Source organism: Rana temporaria, chromosome 12, assembly GCF_905171775.1.
Source record: "Rana temporaria chromosome 12, aRanTem1.1, whole genome shotgun sequence".
NCBI classification, from domain to species: Eukaryota; Metazoa; Chordata; class Amphibia; order Anura; family Ranidae; genus Rana; species Rana temporaria.
The window spans coordinates 22,601,406-22,616,584 of NC_053500.1; the positions used below are offsets into that span (position 1 = coordinate 22,601,406).

General features: G+C 43.3%; 1 protein-coding gene across 3 annotated transcripts in view; it reads right to left on the bottom strand.

Annotated features, from left to right (window-relative positions):
* PHACTR3 (phosphatase and actin regulator 3) overlaps positions 1 to 15,179 on the bottom strand; it is a 173,558-nt gene that overhangs the window by 85,685 nt on the left and 72,694 nt on the right. For all 3 annotated transcript variants that reach the window (XM_040331571.1, XM_040331572.1, XM_040331573.1), the window contains exon 8: positions 11,506 to 11,659. In XM_040331571.1, the coding sequence (XP_040187505.1) occupies positions 11,506 to 11,659 (154 nt within the window). The remainder of the gene's footprint in view (positions 1 to 11,505; positions 11,660 to 15,179) is intronic.

Sequence of the window (15,179 nt, forward strand, 5' to 3'; positions counted from 1 at the left end):
GGTACAGGAATAGGGGGGTCGGATTAAAAGTAACATACAGACAGACAGATGCGCACGCACACAAACAGACACACGTACAAAAACACACACTGTGTGTGTTTGTACGTGTGTCTGTTTGTGTGCGTGCGCATCTGTCTGTATGTATGTTACTTTTAATCCTGACCCCCCCTATTCCTGTACCATCAGAACTACTTTTGTAGGGCTTGTTTGAGATAGCAGCAAGGACTGCTGCTCCTCTGAAAAGCAATTTGTGTTCATATCGCTTTTCAGGGGCATTTGTCAGCCAGTAAAGAGGCATATCTTGCCTCCTTACCACCTGTTTTAAGCCTGTAAATGCAATGCACACAGTTGCGGGGTAGTTGCAGTGCAGCCCCAATCACCCTGGGTATACCTCCAGCTGCAGCCACAGCATGTTTACACCCCCAGCTGTTGCCTCTGCAGCTAAAGGGGCAAAAGTTGGGGGTGGTAAAAACAGCTCAACCATGTGGTTTTACTGCCCCTCCAGCCTGACATGTGAACAAGCTCTTGGTTCTGTGTGGATGCGTGCTGCGTGTAAGGCAGCCCATTCAATTCCTTACCCGCAGTAATGCGGGGAAAGAAGTCCCCGACCCTTTTTTTAAATTGTGCCACAACAAAAGCAACTCATGTTTGCCAATGGATGGTGTACCATTAAGAATTAATGGCACCCCTAAAGAGCAGAGCATTTGTCTGTGTGTCAAAAACTAGCGCGATTTTGCGCGTGTTCCGCAACACACAGCGACGTGAACCAAGTCTTGGACTGGGGTGCCTCAAGACTGAAAATATTTTTCAAGGGCGCCCCGACTGGAAAAAGGTTGAGAAACACTGGCCTAGGCCATCTTTATGTAGAGCAACAATTCTTTTTTTCATAACCTCAGAGAGTTCTTTGCCATGAGGTTCCATTTTGAACTTCCAGTGACCAGTGTTAGGCCCCATACACACGACCAAACATGTCTGCTGAAACTGGTCCGCGGGCCAGTTTCAGCAGACATGTTCGGTCGTGTGTAGGCCCGAGTGTGCAGGATTCCAGCAAACATTTGCCCGCCGGGCCTTTTCCCAGCGGGCAAATATGCCTGGACTTGTTTTAAAACAGTCCGCTGGAATCCTGCCCGCTCGGACATGTTCGGTCGTCTGTACAGACCTACCGTACATGTCCGAGCGCCCGCCATCCCTCGCATGCGTCGAATGACTTCGACGCATGCGTGGAAGCATTTAACTGGCAGGCCCGCCCACGTCGCCGCGTCATCAACGCGGCGACACCGCGGACACGCCTTGCGTATTGTTTACGCACGGATTTCTGTACGATGGTTAGTACAGCCATCGTACAGAAAGCCCCGGCCAGACATGTACGGTGAAAACGGTCCGGCGGACCGCTTTCATCGTACTTGTTTGGTCGTTTGTACACGGCCTTAGAGAGTCAGAGCGATAACACCAAATTTAACGCACCTGCTCCCCATTCACACCTGAGACCTTGTAACACTAACGAGTCACATGACAACGGGGAGGGAAAATGGCTAATTGGGTCCAATTTGGACATTTTCACTTAGGGGTGTACTCACTTTTGTTGCCAGCGGTTTAGACATTAATGGCTGTGTGTTGAGTTATTGTGAGGGGACAGCAAATTTACACTGTTATACAAGCTGTACATTCACTACTTTACATTTTAGCATAGTGTCATTTCTTCAGTGTTGTCACATGGAAAGATATAATAAAATATAAAAAAAAAAATTCTAGCAAAAAATACTGATTTTTAACTTGTAAGCAAAAAGTGCCAGAAAAAGGCTAATGCGAACACACAATCATTTTTCGCCATGAAAAAAAACAACGTTTTTCGGCATGTAGAAAAAATGAAATTTTTCCAACTACATCATTAAAACGACGTTGCCCACACACCATAATTTTTTAAAAATGCTCTAGCAATACGCGGTGACGTACAACACGTACGACGGCACTATAAAGGGGAAGTTGCATGCAGATGACGCCACCCTTGGGGCTGCTTTAGCTGATTCTGTGTTAGTAAAAGACGATTTGCGCTTTTCTGTCTGTTACAGCGTGATGAATGTGCTTACTCCATTATGAACGGTAGTTTTACCAGAACGAGCGCTCCCATCTCATAACTTGCTTCTGAGCATGCGCGGGTTTAAAACGTCGTTTTTGCCCACACATGATCATTTTTTACAACCCAAAAAACGACATAGTTTAAAACGTCGTTAAAAAATGCAGCATGTTCGGAAAAAAAAATTGTAGTTTTTCAGAAGCCGAAAAATGATGAAGCCCACACACCATCATTTTAAATGACATTTTTTTTAAAACAACGTTTTTTTCATGCCGAAAAATGATCGTGTGTACGCGGCATAAGGCTTAAAGAGGTTACAATTTTGTTGCCCCGGTCATTACTTCACACTCTCCTGGGTTTGGACTTAAAAAAGTGAATTCTAATTCCTTAGCTCCAACTCTTCAGGACTTATGTACTGTGACCTCATCAGATAGCACAACATCAGCCTGCCCATAGATTTGCAGGCTCTAAGTATGCTTGATTTTCACACAAGGCATTAAATAAATAAGGGTTTAGCACGACCTGCCTGACCGGGAGACAAATACAAAAAACACAGTTTTCGTTGAACAAGAACACATTATATAGATCAATGCAAAATGGGGATAAGGGACCTTGTTGTTCTAATTACCATCATTAATATGATTATACTGCGATTATACCTGGCTTATGCTGCATGAATGCAGCTCTGCTGTAAAGAAGAGTTGCTCTGCAGGTACAGTCATGAAGGAATGCTCACAGCAATCTAATCGTGCTTTTTGGTTGCTAAGCAACAGAAAGATGATTACTCTTCTTAGAATATCAAGCTTGTTTTTTCAATTGTCTCTTATTTGCTCGGAGAGAGCATGTTGGCCCCTGGCGCTCTTTAGACATGGCAAATGCCCTGGTATGCCCCAACTGATCACGCTCCTGACTAAATCCCTTAAAGACTCATTTCATAACAAAATATTACAGATTAACACAGGGGTTGACAAATTTGCTTGGAATCTAGGAGCCAGCTAAAAAAGTTAGGAGCCAGAAAACGCGCCCCGTCCCGACGAGCTTGCGCGCAGAATCGAACACATACGCGAGCAGCGACCGCATATGTAAACGGTGTTCAAACCACACATGTGAGGTATCACCGCGATTGGTAGAGCGAGAGCAATAATTCTAGCCCTAGACCTCCTCTGTAACTCAAAACATGCAACCTGTAGAGTTTTTTAAACGTCGCCTATGGAGATTTTAAAGGGTAAAAGTTTGACGCCATTCCACGAGCGGAAGGTAATTTTGAAGCGTGACATGTTGGGTATCAATTTACTCGGCATAACATTATCTTTTATAATATTAAAAAAATGGGGATAACTTTACTGTTTTTTTTAATTAAAAAAAGTGTAATTTTTTCCCCAAAAAAGTGTGCTTGCAAGACCGCTGCGCAAATACGGCGTGACAGAAAGTATTGCAACGATCGCCATTTTATTCTCTAGGGTGTTAGGATAAAAAATATATATAATGTTTGGGGGTTCTAATTAGAGGGAAGAAGATGGCAGTGAAAATAGTGAAAAATTACATTAGAATTGCTGTTTAACTTGTAATGCTTAACTTGTAATACCAACGGCCACCACCAGATGGCGCCAGCTTACACATCTGGTGGTAATAACTTGTAATACCAACGGCTCACCACCAGATGGTGCCAGCTCACAAGCCAAGTCGCCAGGACCCTATTTCTAGTCGCCATGGCGACCTGGCGCCCGGGATTTGTCGAGCCCTGGATTAACAGTATAAATGTATTATATGCAACTTCTTCTCTGCACCTGGCTAGTGCTGTGACTTTGGGTGCCCAATGACCTAAGGCCCAGGTTTCAGAGGAACCTGTGCTGAATGAAAAATGTAGGTTGTTATGGTGAAAATGCTAGCGGCATGGCTGTCATACTAATCCAATAACTTCAAGGGATGGTTGACCAGCAACAATTTTGCAGATGAGGCATCTTGAATTCACTGGTTGCATAATTGTCAGCATTTCTCGGCACAGATTTTCTTTAAGATTTGACTTTCCCCTACGCCAAATGCGTGCTTTAACATCCTACAAACTAATTGAAGTAAACATAAATAAAGGCACTTTTATGGTTTGTGGGCTAGCCAGAGCTAAACGTCAAAGCCACCATTCCCCCTCTGATTGCAGGGATCCTGAGCATACAAAAAAGGGTATGGTTAATAGGAAATGACATGCAGGCACCTTTTGGTACCTCCTCCTAACCAAACTCTGCTTTAATATAACACGTTATATCAGGGCTCAAAATTTCAAGTCCTGAGCTACTAGCCAGGCCTCAAGGCGTACTCGCCACCAGTTGCCCCGCCCAACCCCTACCATGTCCCGCCCCTAGACACGCCCTCATAAATTATCTCATGAAATGACACTTAAATGTTTTATGCAGAATTAAGTTATAAAAATAAAATATTAACAACAACTTTATCCGTGCCCAAAATGCAGCCTGCCCATGTCTACCATTGCAGCCAGTGTCCCTATTGCAGCCAGTGTCCCCAATGCAGCAAAATGTCCCCATTGCAGCAAAATGTCCCCATTGCAGCCAGAGTCCCCATATTGCAGCCAGAGTCCCCATATTGCAGCCTACCTGTGCTGGGTAAGAGAGAGGAGAGGAGCCGACGCTGCCTAGTTGTTCAAAGCGCGGGGAACATAACAGCTTTCAATTTAATAGCTGTGTTCCCCACCTTGAGCCGTCATATACAGCCCCTTCCTCCTTGTCCAGGAAACTTTGATAGACAGATCACCCGTCCAATCCTTGGATGGGTGATCTGTCTATCAAAGTGCCCGGACAAGGGGGAGGGGCTCAATATAATGGCGCGCGGCAGGGAACACAGCTATTGAATTGAAAGCTGTTATGTTCCCCGCGCTCTGAACAACCAGACGGCGGCGGTGACAGCAGCGGCGACTTTCCTCTCCTCTCCTTGCTCCCCCCCCCCCTTGCTCCCAGACAGCCCACACTCGCCAGCCCTTTAAAATTTAAACGCAAAATGCGAGCAGGCGAGTGTAAATTTTGAGGGCTGCGTTATATTATAAAATGTTTTTCAGGAAGTTTACAGTCACTCTTCGGGTATCCAGGCAGCCGCGGTTGTCAGAGCTGTCTGAATACAATAGCCAGCAGTGAAGATTCCTCCACCAATGAATCAAGTGACTTTCTCTTGTTCACCCTATAGGCTATCAAGCAAATATCTATGTTACCTCCATGACATAATTCCCAAATCTGTTCCTGTCCCCTTGGGATTTTTGAGTGTTATAAAAAAAAATGCTGCAGTCAGGGTGGGTAGATATCTTACCAATGGAGTCCCAGAGAGATAAAAATAACGGTTGTCACTTTTGGGTGGATTGACCATTTAGTTTAGTAGGACACTGTTGCATGTACTGTATATACTAAGCTAAGCTGAATCAGCCAAGAACTGAAAGAAGATCATTTTCCCTTTACACCAGGGGTCTCAAACTGGCGGCCCTCCAGCAGTTGTGAAACTACAAGTGCAAGGACGACAGTTACAAGCATGACTCCCAAAGCCAGAGGCATTGTGGGACTTGTATTTTCGCAACCATTGAAGGGCCACCAGTTTGAGATCCATGCTTTACACAGTCAGGAGGGTTAACATGGACAGTTCTCATTGTAGACACTGATCGGTGACGTTCAAGGTTTCCTCCCTGTTTGTATGCCTGTTATTTACCAAACAAGGATCTACTGCCAAAGACTTGTACTCAAAGACTGTCTCTCTCCACAATGAGCCTCCACTCCCTCCTCCAATAATGATACTGCAATGCACCCACGCTTTGGAATGATAACAAGAAAAAACTTATTGACAAGTACGCTTAGCTTCTTAGTTGTTTACTTTTACAGGCCTGGCTCTTTACATTACACATTACATTCTTAGAACAGCAAATGAAAAAAAAAAAAACACCCCAGATAGTAACTCAAATCAGCCAGTAATAAAGCTATGCACAGAAAACTACAAATGTAAGTTCCACACACACACAAAACACATATAAGTCATGAGTCGGGTAAAAGTCAGTAAAGCAATATCCATATAGTAAAATACCACTAGGGACCCTCATTCATATCAGTTTAACTTTCCTGTTGAGTGCCCTAAATCAACGGGTGCTATGGTATATGCGTAACCACCTTGGACCCAATTTCCTCCTGAACCTCAATAACTGAGTAGTGGGCCAATAGTAAGGCCTCATACACACGACCGAGTTTCTCGGCAAAAACCAGCAAGAAACTTGCTGTGAGATAATTTTTTGCCGAGGAAACCGGTCGTGTGTACATTTTCGTCGAGGAAACTGTCGAGAAACTCGACGAGCCAAAAAGAGAGCATTTTCTCTATTTCCTTGACGGGAATGGAGAAAATTGGCTTGTCGAGTTCCTCGACAGCCTAACAAGGAACTCGACGTGGAAAACGATGTGTTTCGCCCGTCGAGTTCCTCGGTCGTGTGTACGAGGCTTGAATCAAATCAAGTGAAAAGAGGTAGCCCCAAGGTATTGACTGCAAGAGCTGATCATAGCATACTTATCAATGCATACCACAACTTCTTAAGATTTGGAAGGTGCTCAGTATGGATACTGGTGCAGTTGCAGTTGGCTATTATGCAGTAGTTTTCAGATGAGCCTGGTGGAGCATAAATAAGATATTTCAGACTTTATAAGTCAGAGGTTGGTGGTGCTTTTTATTGCACTGGAAGATTTTCTAACTTATGTAATTTGCTGGCCTGATGTTTTCCTCTGCAATGGATCCTGGAACTTTAATGATTTGACAGGTACATGTCCCCCTGCCCACTATTCTCTGGGCAATCTCTGCCTGTCTGGTAACTCTAAGGCCCCGTACACACGACCAAACATGTATGCTGAAACTGGTCCGCGGGCCAGTTTCAGCATACATGTTCGGTCGTGTGTAGGCGCGAGCGGGCCGAATTCCAGCAAACATTTGCCCACCGGGCCTTTTCCCAGCGGGCAAATATTCCTGGACGTGTTTTAAAACCGTCCGCTGGAATCCTGCCCGCTCGGACATGTACGGTCGTCAGTGTACCGTACATGTCCGAGCGCCCGCCGTCCCTCGCATGCGTCGAATGACTTCGACGCATGCGTGGAAGCCTTTAAATGGCAGGCCCGCCCACGTCGCCGCGGCGACGACGCGGACACGCCCCGCGTAGTGTTTACGCGCGGACTTCTGTACGATGGTTAGTACAACCATCGTACAGAAGCCCTCTGGCAGGCATGTACGGTGAAAATGGTCCGACGGACCGGTTTCACTGTACATGTTTGCTCGTGAGTACCCGGCCTTAGAGAGATCTCCCACCAAGAAAAAAAAGGGAAAAGAAGGATATCAGACTGTGCAAGACAGAAAGAAGATCTCCCACCAAGAACAACAGATAATGAAACATCTGTCCCTCTCATCAAGATCAGTGCACCTGCCGGGTCCAAGAAGATATTTCTGCCCAGTTCCAAAACGTTTGGCATAGCAAGCAAGAACAAAAATCATTCAAAAATATATACTAGGAGGTGTGGCCTACTTCTCATAGAAGCTGACCTGTTTCCTGAGCTTCTACTACCGATCCTGGCACGATCTTGCCACCCTACTTAAGTGGATTCATAATCTACCCTATCACCTCAGAGTTATTCTGCACTCTTGGGGTGTCTTCCTGGTGCTCAGACATGACGACTAAGGAGAACGAGGAGGCCAGAGAACAGTCAAACAGGGGTAACAAGATGGCAGTGGTACATCACAGGTTAGAAGGCAGTGGGACAGAGCGAAGGAAGCAGCAGCCCGCTTGGAGAAATTTGCTAGAGCAGTGGGGCACCATGCCAATGACAGTTTTTGCTCTGTCCTCACCATCAGCACCTTCATCACTGCCTCATGTTAACAGGCCTGCCACCAACTCTGCAGGCATCATAATAACCTAATGATGTCCTCATGGACAAATTGTTGTCTGTGTCCAGGGCCCAGTACACAACATGATTAGCTTGAGACCTTCCTAGATAGTGATGTTCTCTCACGTCTGATATCCAAGCATAGGTAACTCCTAGACCCCCCTGACACTTAAGGAATTAGAGAATCCAGTGTTAAATTGTCCATAATAACAAGACTCCGGGGGGTCAATGGCTCCCTTTGCTGTGTCTGAACCAATGAGGAGAGTGAGAGCCTCATACCTTTAGAACCACTTTAAGCTCCCTCTTTACTAATCCACCTCCAAGTTGCATCCAACTCCAAACACCTTGGCGTATGAATTTCCAAATATATCACTGAATATCGGTTAATAAAACCTTAACTGCAGAAATGTAGGTGCCTCTGGCCCCCTGCTCAGCACTGTAACTTGTAAACACAGAAAGGCAAAAGGGGGCAGCCCTGGGACTTTAAATGAGGTGAGAGAGGTTTAGCCAATGTTCTTTCGTCTTTTTGTGTACTAATAGGGATGGAGTTGTTAGCAGGGTCACACCAGACCTTTATTTTATTTTTCTTGTAAACACAGAAGTCCAGCTTGGGATGCCATTAACACTTATGCCGCGTACACACGATCATTTTTCGGCATGAAAAAAATGTTATTTTAATTTTTTTTTATTTAAAATTATCGTGTGTGGGCTTCACATAATTTTTCGGGTTCTGAAAAACGACAATTTTTTTTTTTTCGAACATGCTGCATTTTTTAACAACGTTTTAAATTATGTCGTTTTTCGGGTTGTAAAAAATGATCGTGTGTGGGCTAAAACGACGTTAAAAACCCGTGCATGCTCAGAAGCAAGTTATGAGACGGGAGCTCTAGTTCTGGTAAAACTAGCGTTCATAATGGAGTAAGCACATTCATCACGCTGTAACAGACAGAAAATCGCGGATCGTCTTTTACTAACAAGGAATCAACTAAAGCAGCCCCAAGGGTGGCATCATCCGCATGGAACTTCCCCTTTATAGTGCCGTCGTATGTGTTGTACGTCACCGCGTATTGCTAGAGCATTTTTAAAAAATTATGGTGTGTGGGCAACGTCGTTTTAATGATGAAGTTGGAAAAACTTTGTTTTTTCTACATGCCGAAAAACTTTGTTTCTTTTCATGCCGAAAAATGATCGTGTGTACGCGGCATTAGTGCTTCCATATTTGTGTTTTTTGATTCGCATTTGGGAAACACGCAGGTGTGAATGCAGCCTAAAACACACCATTTTAATATAAACTACAATATCTGCAAGACGGATTCTTCAACACCTACACTTAAAACTTCTCAGTCTATGGTGTGTTTTAAGAATCAAGAGATCACCTTTTAAATAATGATGATAAATAAGATTTTTCTTAAATACATTGCATGTTATTAATTTATATTGGCACATTAAATGTCCAATCAACACATTTGTAGTAAAATAAGGGATGTTGGTGCCACATTGTTGCGGTCCCAGCAATTTTGGTAGTGAGTTCACATTTCCCTGATTGACACTGAGGGGCAATGGCTCAAGGAATGCAAGATCCCATTGATAAGGAAAACAAAATTGTGTGTCACATTTGGTTTACTGCTGGTTTTTGCAGTGTGGGTCATAATTTAAATTACTTGACTCTTCAGTCGTTCTCTACGCTATTCCTGCCAAATAGTAAGTTACCAACATTCAAAGGGAAACCTCACACTCAGAACCCAATTCTTATACTCTTGCCATGAAGATTTTCACTCTATTCCTCAATATGAACCGTTCTACACTTATAGATTCACAGACTGACTCGTGCTGAGAGATAACATCATGAACAGTGAGGTGTGAATTAACACTGCCTGCCAACCAGCATGCAGGAACAGCATAACCATTGATGAGGGCACTGTTGCCATAAGTGATACCACGGAAATCTGTTTCTCAGAGGATGTGCCACCTTTATAGTTTCATTATTCAGAGATACAAATCATGGATAAACCTATAGTTAAAAGAAAAGTTCCATTTAATAATAAACCTATAAGAACATGTTTGTTTCATTTCAGCTACTTCAGAAATAACGAAAGATCCAGATGACAGCCTTGGGACTTGCACCTTTTAAAACAAACCAACAATGGCAACAACCATACTTGTTTTTTTTATATACAATGGGGGTTATTTATGAAAGGCAAATCCATTTTGCACTACAAGTGCAAACTACCGGTGTAAAGTGCACTTGAAATTGCATTGAAAGTGCACTTGGAAGTGCAGTCGCTGTAAATCTGAGGGGTAGATCTGAAATGAGGGGAAGCTCTGCTGATTTAATTATACAATCCTGTGCAAGCTAAAATGCTGTTTTTTATTTTCCTTGCATGTCCCCCTCGGATCTACAGTGACTGCACTTTCAGTGCAATTTCAAGTGCCTTTCGTAAATAACCCCCATTGACTGAAAATGAGTATCAATAATGGCCTCCCTCTAACCAATGGATATACAAAAAGTATATCTGCTCCACCTCCGCTGTCCTCTGTTCTGAAGGAGAGCACCAGTGCTGGGAAAGACTTCCTTGATCCAAGCCGCAGAGTATATATGGATGGTTACGTACACAGTCCAAGTTCCCAAAACAAAAATCAAACATTTATATTATATATATATACAAAGGCAAAAAGCTGACATGTTTCAACCCTGAAAAAAGGGTCTTAATCATCTCAGGCTTTTAGCTCTATGCCAGTGGTTCTCAACCCTTCTAGTGCCGTGACCCCTTGATAAAATTTCCCAAGATGTGGGGACCCCTAACAGTAAAATTATTTTCGTAGCGTGTCAGCACCCAAGGCAAGACAAGTAATTTGCGCCCCTAAATCACGGACATTGGGGGGGTTCTGATCAGCCAACTTAGGTGCTCTTGATCAAGGTTATCTGCTGATCTGAGAACTGAAGTGTGGAATTTTAATAGCAACTATAATCACAGGTAGTGTTACTCACTGTGTCTCCGACTTTGTGGTGTCTTGTAGCAGTGACACCTATGCCGAAATCAGGAGATAGGGTCTCCTCCAGCCCCTCCCACTTCACATTCCTCACCAGTCAGCTGACCTCTAGTCTCTGCCCCCCAGCCATGTCGTGAACTTAATGGGCGGCTGTGGGCTCCAGGGCCAGCCCTGCTGGGCATCCGCAAAAAGGCTGGGAGAGCGGAGCGGGCTTCAAGAACAGCCCAGGATTTGGTGACCCCTTGCAAATCATCATTTGACCCCCGAGGGGGTCCCGACCCCCAGGTTGAGAACCACTGCTCTATGCCTTTGTATGGATATGTAAAATGTTTTGGAACCTTGGACTGTGTGTGGGATCTTCCATATATCCTCCCTCTAACCACCTGGCAAAGAAAATGCCTTACTGAGCGTTCCACCTTAAAAAGAAAACCTGTAGCTCCATCCCAGTAAATATCTAGTGCAATGCAGATCAGTAGTCACGGTAGAAATGCTGCATCATTCCGAACATACAGACCCCTTCCCCAGTTGTACACACTCACTTACTTTGAAAGCTTGATTTCAATCTGCTCTCTTATCTTCTGCCTCTCCTCATCTGTCCTCTGCGGGAAGATGTTTCTGTCTTCCAATTCTTGCTTGCTGGGTCGATTCCTCAGCTTCACCGTTAACAATTCCTTTTTGTACTTTCTAGGCATAGTGCCTAAAAGGAAGAAGGAGAATGAGCCCCAACAGAGAAAGAAAATGATTGTCAACATTAGCAATGAAATTCTGATACCCCAAATTTAATTCACTATTCCGAGAAACTCAAAATGTATTGATCTATGATTGTCTGCAGAATCCTTATCCGATACACAAATAAACCAGTGATGAGTAAATCGAGGGTGGACACGTCTGGCCTCTGCAAAATGCTTGTTCAGTGACTCCAGATTCAATACTTTTAAGTCAATGCACACAAAAAAAAAACTGACTTTCTTTTTCTGTATTCTCATTTCGAGACTGTGACTCAAATGTATTGAAACCAGAGTCTGGCAACTGACATTGTAAGAGGAAAGCCAGCAATGACAGCCTCCATATTTTTTAGATGGCATCTGTTCTTTTACCCCCTGTCCAGGCCAATTTTCAGCTTGCAACATTGTTCTTATATGACATTTTTATAATTTTCTTTCACAAAAATAGAGCTTTCTTTGTGTGTTATTTATTCACCACTGTTTTTTTTTTGATAAATAAATGAAAAAAAAAAAAAAAAAAAACATTTTTGTTATACAATTTTGCAAACCGCTAATTATTTTTCTTCACTGGTGGGCACTGATAGGCGACATTGAAGGGCACTGGTAGGTGGCACTGATGGGCATCACTGATAGGTGACACTGATTGGCAACACTGATGAGCACTAATTAGCAGCACTGGTGGGCACTAATTGGCAGCACTGGTGGGCACTGTTGGGACTGCAATGATAATCAGGACACTGATAATAAGTGCCCTGATTATTAGTGTAGATGTCCCTTTCACACAAGCTGGTTATCAGTTCTCCTCACACTGTCAGCATGAGGAAAGGAATGCCAATAACTGGCTTGTGTTTACATTATGAATAGCTGTGACTGCACACAGCTGATCACATGGTAAAGAGCCGCTGATTGTCTCTTTACCCGATCTGTGATCAGCTGGGGGACACAAATTGCTTACTTATGGAAACAAGGGTTCTCAATGGTATAAGCTACACAACAGTGATTTGGTGCATGCAGTTGAGAAAACAATTGCTGTTGCATGTTACTGTGTAGTCTACACCATAAGGAATCCTTTGTTCCGTGAGTGAGTGCTTGGTTTCACTAGATTTTAGTTAGGGGTATCAGAGTAAAGAGGGCTGAATTTAAATGCACACCACACTTTTACACAGATCTAATCATTTTATCATTTTTCTTCCACTTCAGAGCTATGTGCCACTTTGTGTTGGTCTATCACATACAATTCCAATAAAATACATTTACATTTTTGGTGGCAACATGACAAAATGTGGAAAATTTAAAAGGGGTATGAATACTTTTTCAAGGCACTGTACATAAATACATATCAGATGTTGGAAAATTGCAAAACAGAGGTATAAATGTTTGATGTGGCATTTGGGCAATGCCCGTCCATTAAAAAGCATTCAATCCACAGACTGAACACACCTCAGGAAACACTGAGGAAAGATGCTCATTGTGAGCAAAGACTTAAGCCGTACACACAACCGTTTTTCATGACGTGAAAAATGCCATTTTTTAAATTGGTCATTAACCTCCCTAGCGGTATCCCCGAGCGTGACTCGAGGTGGTTTTTCCATGCTAGGATCGGTATCCCCGAGTCACGCTCGGGGTAGATGTGCAGAGCGTGCAGCGGCGCGGCTTACCTTCTCGCAGGATCCACAGACAAAGTTACTTACCTTGTCCCTGGATCCTGCGATGCATCCCCGCTGTGTGAGCGAGCGGCGTCCTCGCTCGATTCACACAGTGCCCGTGTGCCGCTGATCTCCGTTCCCTGCGACGTTACGACGCACGGGGGCGGAGAACGGCGCCAAATTCAAAAAAGTAAACAAACACATTACATACAGTATACTGTAATCTTATAGATTACAGTACTGTATGTAAAAAATACACACCCCCCTTGTCCCTAGTGGTCTGACCAGTGTCCTACATGTACTTTTATATAATAAAAACTTTTCTTTCTGCCTGCAAACTGTAGATTGTCCATAGCAACCAAAAGTGTCCCTTTATGTCAAAAATGGTTTTAGACCAGCTAGAAAACAGTGATAATAAATTATAATCACTTGCAGAATTGTGCGATGGCGATTTGTGGGGAAATTCGTCATAAAAAAATAAAAGTAATGACAGCGACAATTCTGCAACTGAGCAAATTTCAGTGATTTTGAGTTGATTACATTATTGAATAATGTTTATTATAATTATATTATTATTTGTTATAATTATTTATAATTATTTATTATATTATAATTTATAATTTTGTTTTTAAAAAAAATTCATACCTGGGATGCCTACTAGACTCTTGTTTGGTCAGATTTAAGTGAGTTATTCCTAAGAATTGCAGGCCTACAGTAAAAAACGCTAAATTTCCTTGCAAAATAATTGTACCGCTTTTGGTACGTAATTCCAGACAGAATCATACCGCCAGGGAGGTTAAAAACTATCGTGTGTGGGCTCCAGAGCATTTTTCTCAATGTGAAAAAATGGGCATTAAAAATTTAGAACATGCTCTAATTTTTCGCGTCGTTTGTCACGTCGTCGTTTTTCACATCGTGAAAACGGTCATGTGTAGGCTTTAACGACATGAAAATAACGCGCATGCTCAGAAGCAAGTTATGAGGCGGTAGCACTCGTTCTGGTAAAACTAGCATTTGTAATGGAGATAGCACATTCGTCACGCTGTAACAGACTGAAAAGCACGAAGACTGAAAAGCGCGAATCGTCTATCGCCAAACTTTTACTAACACGAAATCAGCAAAAGCAGCCCCAAGGGTGGCGCCATCTGAATGGAACTTCCCTTTATAGTGCCGTCGTACGTGTTGTACGTCACCGTGCTTTGCTCAAGCATTTTTTTTTTCGTGATAGTGTGTATGCAAGGCAGGCTTGGCAAGAATCACGTCGAGAAAAACTTTTTTTCTAGGACATTAAAAACGGTCGTGTGTACGCGGCATTATACATTTATAAATAAATAAAATGTACCTTTAGTTATCCACTCCCTCTTGTGGTAAAAGATGGAACTGCATACATTTGGGTCTCTGAGCAGGTCTAGAGGGAGTCTGTGCCAGTTTGAAGTGATGTGAAATGGAACTAAAGTCTAAATGTAGAATGTGAGCATGCTGGCACTTTGTAGAGACGTGAAATATCTCTCCTTAAATGAAAAAGTGTCAGCGCTACTTCCACTTTAACTATGACAACTGAGAAACCTGTTTGTGACGTTTCTTCATAGATGTGGACCACAAGGATTTTTACATGAATGCATTCTCTGCATTAAGGTAAAAAAAAATCCCCTCAGATCCCCCTAAATAATTACATCCAATCCTGATCCAGCACTGTGCCGGAGAACAACAGTGCTGCTCTGTCTTTACAAGAATCAGAGACAGCAGTGAGAGAAATTGGTTCCTGCTACTGTTAGGAGGGAGCGGGGGGCAGGGACAAGCCACCCTGTGTGTGTCAATAGACGCACACAGCCCAACTCAGGATTGA